Source organism: Daktulosphaira vitifoliae, unplaced genomic scaffold, assembly GCF_025091365.1.
Source record: "Daktulosphaira vitifoliae isolate Bord-2020 unplaced genomic scaffold, ASM2509136v1 Scaffold_1, whole genome shotgun sequence".
In the NCBI taxonomy this organism is placed as follows: Eukaryota; Metazoa; Arthropoda; class Insecta; order Hemiptera; family Phylloxeridae; genus Daktulosphaira; species Daktulosphaira vitifoliae.
Window position 1 is genome coordinate 21,519,491 of NW_026099572.1, and position 10,026 is coordinate 21,529,516.

General features: G+C 22.7%; 1 protein-coding gene across 1 annotated transcript in view; it reads left to right on the plus strand.

The window, feature by feature from the left end:
* Positions 1–212: 212 nt before the first annotated feature.
* LOC126908083 (X-ray repair cross-complementing protein 5-like) overlaps positions 213–10,026 on the plus strand; it is an 11,216-nt gene continuing 1,402 nt past the window's right edge. Inside the window, exons 1-7 of the mRNA XM_050689989.1 lie at positions 213–351; positions 417–530; positions 4,007–4,242; positions 4,406–4,528; positions 6,013–6,079; positions 7,076–7,210; positions 8,294–8,477. Coding sequence (XP_050545946.1) covers positions 334–351; positions 417–530; positions 4,007–4,242; positions 4,406–4,528; positions 6,013–6,079; positions 7,076–7,210; positions 8,294–8,477 — 877 coding nt within the window. The 5' untranslated portion in view covers positions 213–333. The remainder of the gene's footprint in view (positions 352–416; positions 531–4,006; positions 4,243–4,405; positions 4,529–6,012; positions 6,080–7,075; positions 7,211–8,293; positions 8,478–10,026) is intronic.

Genomic DNA, 10,026 nt, shown 5'->3' on the forward strand with positions numbered 1-10,026 from the left:
AAATTAAGTAGTCCCAACTACTTAATTTTGAATTAAGTGAGTTGCTCTAAAATTTTTTAAAGGGATATATCTATTTTTTATAAGCATAAATAGTAAATATATTAAATATTGAAATTTAATATTTTTAAATATTTTATAGACGAAAGGTTAGGTTTGCTATCAAATTTTAACAAATTAAGATAAAATAGCAGATTATAAATTTTACCGCCAAAGTGATATCAGGTTCACATGTTGTATATAAATTATAAAAAATAAATATAATTTATTATTAATATTAAATTTTTTATGTATATGTGTATTATTATAGTATTTTATATATATTTATAATTAACAATGGCATCGAAAAAAAAGGTAGAAAAATAGATATAATTCTATTTTATAATTTATGTTATGATTTAGAAACTATTTTTTTTTAGGAAGGCATAATTATTGTTCTTGATGTAGGAAAAAACGCATTACAATTAAATTCTAATGGAAAATCATATTTTGAGCAGTCTTTACATTGTGTTTCAATGTTAATTCAAAGAAAGGTATTATAATTTACTAAGAGATTATATTAAACTTAAATGATATATAATATTATTTTTTTTTAAATTAACATTTATTTAAACTTATTATAAACTTAAAACTTGTATAATTGATTTAAAACTTAAAATGATTATAGAAGTTAGTGTTTGTTAATCAAATTTGAAGTAACTTTTTTGTGATATGAATGGTTTGTAAAATATATTGGTATTAATGAAATAAAATTATAAAATCTTAAAAAAAGTATTATTTTTTATTTTAACAAAATATTGAATTGTTGATACCTTCTTTGTAGAAAATTTTAAATAAAAAAAGTTAAGTTCTATTCAAATTGAACTTTAGAGTAACATTTTTCAAGATGAATATAAAAAACTAGAAATCAACATCTTTGATCTAGTTATTTACCCTCTTGCAGCACATATCAAAGTTGATTAATTATAATAAAACTGTATAGGTCTTATTTGTTTTTCTTATTCAAATAATATAGACGGGTGTAACTTACAACTTTTTCAAAGTCATTTTCTAGAATAACCTAAATACAGAGTGATAATTAAAAAAAAAATATGTGATCTTATTGGATGTATATGTTGTAACTAAATGAGTAAAGATAATACCTTTATAAGCCTTTAATGTATAATAAATGATTTTTAAAAAGTGTACATACATATAAAACAAAAAAATCTTAGCATAGCTTTTATTTTGTTAGTAATAGAGTAGATTTAGATATATGAGTCTCCTCATATGTTTGGAATATGAAAATAATTACTACCTTAAAATATAATACTAATTTTTTAGCTCTCACAGAACTGATTTCTTTCAATGATATGTCAAAAGATCATAAGTTGTATTTAGTTAAAGACATTATCCACAAAAATTGAAAAAAAAATCCCCCCAGAAAATTGGTAATTTTTTATATTTTTTTAAACAATTCTTTTCCTAAAACTGTCATAACTTTTTGAAAAATGAAGAAATCAACGTAATTTTTTTTTTATAAATGCCTTAAATATTTACCTACCATTTGGTTATTTTTTGTAAATCTGACCCTGTCCACAAATTTTTATAAATGACAATTTTTCCACAACAAATTAATATGAATAATAATGACACCTTTATATTTACCTTAAATTAAAGTTTATGTAATATATTTTATTTTTATCTGTCCCTAAAAATTCTCTGCTCTCACTGGACCAATTTTAATGATTAATATGTCAAAAGAATACAATTTTAATCTAGTTGAATTCACAGTCACTAAATATTGGTAAAAATCCTTAATTTTAGAAATTTAGACAAGTATCTACTGTAAAAAAATTCAGTATCAACAAAAACTTTTTTTAATTGAATATCTCCATTAATAATAAGAGTATAAAAATTGTTTTTATTCTAAATTACACAGAAAAATCATATAATTAAAATGAAACATTTTTTAATCAGCATAGACCAAAATTTACTTGCTAAATGACGATTTTGCACTGATTTCAAATTTACATATGATTTATCCATGGCCTCTTATTTTGAGATTATTACTACTTTAATATACTAATAGAATATTACATTGATAAATTGATTTTAATTATTACTATGTTAAAAATAATCCGTGCAAAATTTTTGATTCAAAATGTCACATTTAACCTATTTTTGTGGACCTTTAAAGTTGATTTTAATGAAATTTTATTATTTAAATTGTTGAACTTTTAACCTTTTTCTTTAGTTCAACTTGCAAGTTTGAAATTAATATTATTAAATAGAAAACTTTATCATGATTTAAGAAATGGTTTTGTTTAAATTTATATAATTTCTTTTAACAGTATATTTTTGAAAAAAGCCCAAAATTTCATTGATATCACTCCTTATATTTTAGCTTTGATGCGAAGCTGAGAAGGTATTAGTTTTACTATAATATGTTTTTTTTTTCTCAGCTCATACCAAACTGATTTCTTTCAATGATATGTCAAAAGATCACAAATCGTATCTAGTCGAAGACATTACCCACAACAATTTTAAAATTTCCCTCGTTCCCCGTAAATGGGGGAAATATCCAAAAAAATTACAAATTTAAAAATTGGTAAATTTTGTCATTTTTTTCACTTTTTTTTCTTAAAACTTCCATAACTTTTTTAAAAATAAACAAATCAATATAATTTTTTTTTATACAAAAATTTTAGATATTTCCCTTTCATTTGATATCATTTTTTTGAAAATCTAACACTTAACCTGCTCATTGGGGGGGATTTAAAATAGCAACTTTTTTACAAAAACTAACTTTTTCAATTTTTTTTACTTAAAATTGCCATAACTTTTTTAAAAATAATCAAATCAATATAATTTTTTTATATAGATGCATAATATCATTATCTTTCATTTGGTATATTTTTTTTTATATCTGACCCTTTACCTGCTCACAGGGAGGATTTAAATGACAACTTTTTCAACCTAACTTTTGAAAGTGTTCCGGAAAATTTGACACTTTTTTATATATACCTTAAATTAAAGCTAATGTAATGTATTTTATTATGGAAAAATAAAATTTCAGACTTTATTTTGTCTTTATGGTGAAAATTTTATATATATTTATTATATTTTTAACTTATTGATTAACTGTCAGATATCATTATACTTGATCCATCTATGTCACATCCCCACTGTGCTGGGTTTTTTATTTATTTTGTAATAAATGATTTCCTAGAAATTATTTCTATGTAACTCTTAGTGTTTAAATAGATGTTATAATTGAAAAATTCAGAACTATATTCCCTATAGCTATATCCTGTATTATTTTAATATAATATACCGATATGTAGAAATATTCCGCGTCTAGTTCCTCCACTGGTTGTTAAACTTCATTTAACCTAAATTTTTTGTTTTATTTTTTATATATTAATATTTGTTTTCAACTAACTAGTAACAATATCAAAAGTTAGTATGATAAAAAAAATCTAGTTGCAGATTTGAAATCAGTACAAAAAATTAGTCAAAAAAAGTTTATTTTTGACTATGATGAAAATTCCTTGCTTACCATTTATTCATAATTAACAACAAATTATTTTCTGAAAATTTTTGCACGAGCAGTTAAATGTTTATACAGTTTGCCATAAAAGTAATCAAATTTATAACTACTTTATTATTTTTTGTAGTTTCTCCATAAAAATTACAACATTTAATTATTAGATATAAATTTTATACTATATTTTATTGCATTAATAAATATTTATTGTTATATTAAACTTATAAATCATAAAACTTGTTATCCAGGTTATAAATAAGGAAATAGGATTTGATTTGATTTTTGAATAATTCACCAATTTCTTAAAATTAAACACTATCTATATTTTTGCATTGAAGCATTTCTTATGATAGTGATCTTAATCATTGTCAGATGTCATCTACATTTATCTCAACTATGCCACATCCATACTGTGCCACCGTCTTTTTAAATTAAATATATAAATTTTGTTGTTTTTAATTTTTTACTGTATTTTTCTAGTTGCTTCTTGAGAGCAAAGATGAATTAGCATTGATATTATTTGGATCTTCTAATACAAATAACCCATTGGCATTAGAAGGACCTGGTTACCAAAATATTGAAGTTGTTACAAACTTAGGTTTAGCAACTTGGGACTTAGCAAAATTTGTTACTAATATAACTCCTACAAATATCACACCTTCTGATTGGCTCAGTGCTCTTATTTTAGCTACTCATTTACTAAAAAATGAATCTGAGTAAGTTTTATTCTATTTTAAATATTTATTTCTACAGTTATATAAATAATTATTTTACTATTAATTTATGTAAAATTATAAAAGATTAGTTGTCAATAGTTTTTATTAAAATGCTAATTCATAGTAGAGACTTAATTTTCCATTTTACTGTAATTTTTTTCAGAAATAAAATCTATTCTGATCTTCAAATAGTTATTTTTTCTAATTTTATGGCTGATATCTTACCAGACAAAATAGATGTTATAGTTAAGTGCATTAACTACTTGGAAATCAAATTATCTTTGTTGTAAGTTCTGAATAAATATTAGTGAATATATCAGCCTAAATCTCAAAATGTTTAAAATTACTAATATTAAGAGGATCAAAAAGCCTTTAAAATTTTTTTAAGTATTAAAATTCTAGCATTTTTATTTACAAAAATGTGTGATATGATTCTATAATGTGTTTCAAATTATTTATTTTAATTAAAATTAAAAAAAAAATAATCAAAAAATGTAAATTTATAACCTTTTCAATTTAGGCAAATATATTTACAGAGTGGTTCTTCATATTTTGACAATTTTATTAACTTTTGATCAAGTCAATATTTTGGATTTTTTTAAATAATTTTTATACATTGGTATTAAAAGTTTTAAAATAAATTACAGTTTTTTATTTATTAAAAAAAAATATATTTCTTTTATATTGAATAAAAATTTTCAAAATGGCCATTTTGTTAAATAGATTTTAAGAAAAAGCTTGGCAAAAAAATATCTTATAATGTTCAATAGTAAATTATTTGTAAAATTTTAAACTTTGAATTCGAATTTTTCATATATTTTTTATACCAAACATTGAAATATGTATTGAAATAAACCAGAAGAAAACAAAATCTTATTACACTAAATAATAGTTATAGTTATGTAATTATAATATACAACTTTTTCCTTGAAAATTGTATACGCTTGAATGTGCATCTGCTATTTTATTTAAAATTTTAAGTAGTACACAATATTAAGTTACAAGTATTTTAATACATTGAGTGGATAGATATTTTTAGAACATAAGAAATTATTAACTTCTGTAAAAAATATACTATTTTTTATATTTCTAAAGAAATTGTAAAAGTCAAAATTAAATATCATAAATATAGCTAATATAAATCACATGAAAATATATGCAGATAGTGATTTTTTTTATTGTAAACCACTTATGTAATTAAAAAAAAAAATTTTAATATTTTTTTTTTTGAAATTTTAGTTTTATATTCTTTTTAATTTGTCAATCATTAAGTACTTTTTAAGCCTATCCCTTATTTTTTGTACAAGTGCAAACTTTATTTTCTTAAATGGGAACATACATTATTAATTACTTTTATTATATAATAATGATCTAATTCTGGAAATGAATAGTTGATAACCACTCTTGGAAAAGTAATTTAGAAGTTATTAATATTTTTATTTCTAAGTGGAAGGAAGAGTAAGGCTGAGAAATGTCTAATAATGAAAATTGCATCATCTACCCTCACCTCCAGTTAATACTTAAAATTGCTAATGACTTTTAAAATATGGGTCAAAACATTATTATTGACCAGTCATTTTTTTAAATAGATTATTTTATGTATTATAAGCTAGTTTTTTTATTAGACAATATTAAAACATGCTTTTAACATAGTTTAAAAATGTAAGAATTGTGTTAAAAAAATTATGGAGAAATGATTATTGGATCAAAAGTTATTGGATTTGTCATATATTTGTGACTCTCCTGTATTAAATGTTTTTTTTATTTTAGAGGCAAAGATTACACTGACATTGTTAATAAGAATCAATTATTAGAAAAATTTATTGAAGAAACTGATGTAAGTAAATTTGTAATAAAATCCATTATTAAACTCCAAACTAATCAATTTTAAATTAAATATTTACGGTGAAGAAATTAGGATAAATTTTTTATATTTATTAAAAATATGTGTGTTAACTATATAATTAAATTTGGATTTGTATTAGTAAAATTTATTTGGTTCAATTCCAAGATACACTTATCCTTCCTGATGAACAAATAAAATCTTCCAGAAAAAAAAAAATTATATTAATGGGATTGAAATTATAGTTATTTAATTCAATATTTTAGTTAATGGATAAATTTTTGTTTTTTAGAGGAACGTATACAGGGTGTTCAGTAAGTCAGGAAACGGGTATCTATTGTTCTCATTGTTACAAACAATGAGAACAATAGAAACCCGTTTCCTGACTTACTGAACACCCTGTATAGGGTTAGTACATCTTATACTGGTGTAAATTTAACTACATATTCCTGCACTTCATACTCAATGTATTGTATGTTTGTAACTCAATAAGTAATTTTCCTAAAATTATTATTAATCCATATATCAATAGGCCTAAAACACCATTATTTTAATATTTAAAAAAATTTTTTTTTTTTGAGTGCAATAAAAGAAACAATATAATCAAAATATTATCTAACCTAGAATAGAATGCTAGTTAGATCTATACTATTCTGTATAAATCTAATAAAATGTTTACAGATTAGAGGCATATATCTTAACTTTTGATACACATATGACCACAATTCAAATTCTTATATAAATGGACACTCATAGTCTGATATTAAAAAAGAAGACAATTCTCTAAGGTCCTTCAAAAATTAAGTAATGGATATTTTTTATTTGTAATAATAATTTAGATGTAAATGAGCAAAAACTAATTGTAGGGGACCCCTTAAAACATCTGTTCCAAAAGCCTCAACATTTTTTAACTTGACCATAATCACTTATCAAAGTCTGAAATTGTAATTAATATGTTTCAAAAACATTAATAATTTTGATATATTTTAGGCTCAAGCTGCCAATTTAGAAGTAGCAGTTAATCAGTTAAGTTATTATAAGCATAAAGATGTTGTTCCAAGAGCTTGGACAGTAGCTTTGAGTTTTGGAAGTATATTCAGTATAAAAGTTTCTGGTTTTAAAAAGGTATTTAACTTTAATAATTTTGCTTAAAACAAAAAAAAAACAGTGGGGTCATGGCATAGTTGGGTCCAGTATAGATGATATCTGACAGTGATTAAAATCACTATCATAAAAATAATATTGTAGCGACCAAAACATACGCAACGAATATTCTCGAATGTTCTCGTTATCAAAAACCTTCGAGAAACTTCGATAACGCCATAAGATAACCTACGCGGGTATAGAATATTCTAGAATTAGCGAGAGCCTTATCGGAGCTATATATATATCGGAAGAATCAGTCAGTTCAGTTAGTTCAGTTCAGACTGTCTAGTCCGCGATACGCTACACGACCGCTACACCCCGCCGCTGTTGTCATCGTGTATTATGTTTACTTCGATTATTTTATTTTTCCTTACTGTATATACATATATTTTCTTTTAGTGTTTATACGTCTATTTTAGTGTTATAATTTTGTTTAATAAAAGTCTACCGCCATTTAAATAATTGTGTGTTGTAAGATATAACCCACAATATATAATAATAGTATAATTGATCCAACTATGCCACGTCATCACTGTGCCGCGACTCCCCTGTGCTAGGTTTTTTTTTTTTGGTAGGGGCTGTCATTTATTTTCTCAGGTCTCACTTATATTTTAAAAGTATTTACATTTGAATTAGGTTTGATGTGATAATAGGTTTCAACTTCAAAATTAAATAATTTTACTTTGTAGTTTATTAATTTTTTAACTTTATTTGTGTGTGTTACAACCAGTCATTAATATTTCACATTTATTGGTAACATGTTGCTATATAAATCATTTCTAAAAATAATAATTAATAGTTTCTCCTGAATTAAAAATGGATTTTTACAATTATAATGAAATTTTATAATACACAGATAATTTTAACAACTTTTTTTTGATTGGTTTTTTTAGTTAAAGTAAATTATTAAAATTAATTCAGTTCTGCATGTTTCAATTGTAGAATCTTTCTAGAAATCTAAAAAAAGTACATAGTTTCTAGAGAAACTACGTACTATAAATTGTTTTAGAAATTTCTAGATATTAATTTTAATTTATTGAAATATTAATTTTATTTATGTAGGTTGATGAGACCCCTAAAACAAATAAATGGCTATTATGTAGTAAACTAGATAAGCCTGAGGCTATTACTCCAATAAAAACTGAAACATCTTACTATTATGTTAAAAATGGTATAAAAATAGAAGTGAACAAATTTAATTTAATTGATGCTTTTCGTTTTGGTGATACAATTATACCAGTAACTGGTAAGTTTTTTTATAAAAATTTTTTTCTTTTTTAAAAACTTGGTAATATTACAATTATAATAACAATTCATTTTTATGTAAAATTGTTTCCTATTTCATATTTTGTTGCAAAAAAGATATATATGTATAAATCTGGCTTTAACTAAAAAACATTCAATGGCCTTTGTTGCTGTAGCCTTTATCTTAATATAAAACAATTTAACTAAAAAATATATTGATTCGTAAAATGTTTACATCATGAAATAAAAATTTTAACAATGGAAATTGCTTGAAGATTTAACAATAACATTGTTACTTGAAGATTATTGACATGTATATTATATACAATTAATAAAGTACATTTTAAGTATAGCCTTTATGAATGACTTGGAAAATGTGGTGTCTTTGTACTATTATTTGTACTATATTTCTTTAGTCAAAAATTTTATTCTATTTTAGTAATACTCCCAAATAAATTTAGAAGTTATTAATTAAATATCAATATGATAAAAATATCTTAATATACTTTTAGCTTCGATGCGAAGCTGAGAAGGTATTAATTTTACCATAATGTGTTTTTTTTTTTTTTTATGTCTGTTGCCACTTTTTCTCAGCTCTCACTGGACCGATTTCTTTCAACAATATGTCAAAAGATCACAAATCGTATCTAGTTGAAGACATTACCCTTAAAAATTGAAAAATTTCCCCTTGTTCCTCGCAAATGAGGGAAATATCTAAAAAAAATTACAAATTTAAAAATTGGTAAATTTTGTCATTTTTTTCACTTTTTTTCTTAAAACTTCCATAACTTTTTCAAAAATAAACAAATCAACATAATTTTTTTTTATAATAAAACCTTAGATATTTCCCTTTCATTTGATTTCATTTTTTTGAAAATCTAACACTTAACCTTCTCATTGGAGAGATTTAAAATATCAACTTTTTTACAAAAACTAACTTTTTCAACTTAATTTTTAAAATGTTCCGGAAATACTGCGTCCTTTAAACATATATCAAATTAAAGTTTATTTTATGTACTATAAAATGAAAAAAAAAAATTTGTCCCGACGACCTATCTTCTATGTGTAAATGGCTACCGTATTCAAAAATATGCTATTTTCTATTAAAATTCTAGGTTTTGTATTTTATTTTATTTTAAAATATCTTATTAGGAGAATATATTGATTTTCATGAATATTATATAATTTAATTGACATAGAATAAAGTTCATAAAACATAAGAAATTAAACTTATTAAATTTTTTTTACTTTTTTAAAGTCGAAAAAGTAATTTATAAATTTGAGTTAGCTTAAATAGCCAATTTTTTAGCTTCGATGCGAATTTTTTATACAAAAATACTAATTTTTAATAATATTAAAACTTAGAAGTGATAGAAAAGGTCTAATTGCAGATTATAAAACATCTCGAAAAGTTGATATAGAATGGTATATTTTTGTTACTGATGAAATTTCCTTGTAATTCAGTGCTATTATTTATAATAACAAACAGTTTTTATTGAAATTTATTGTATCAAGCCCTTTAAATTTTTATACACGTAAAAATAAAGCAA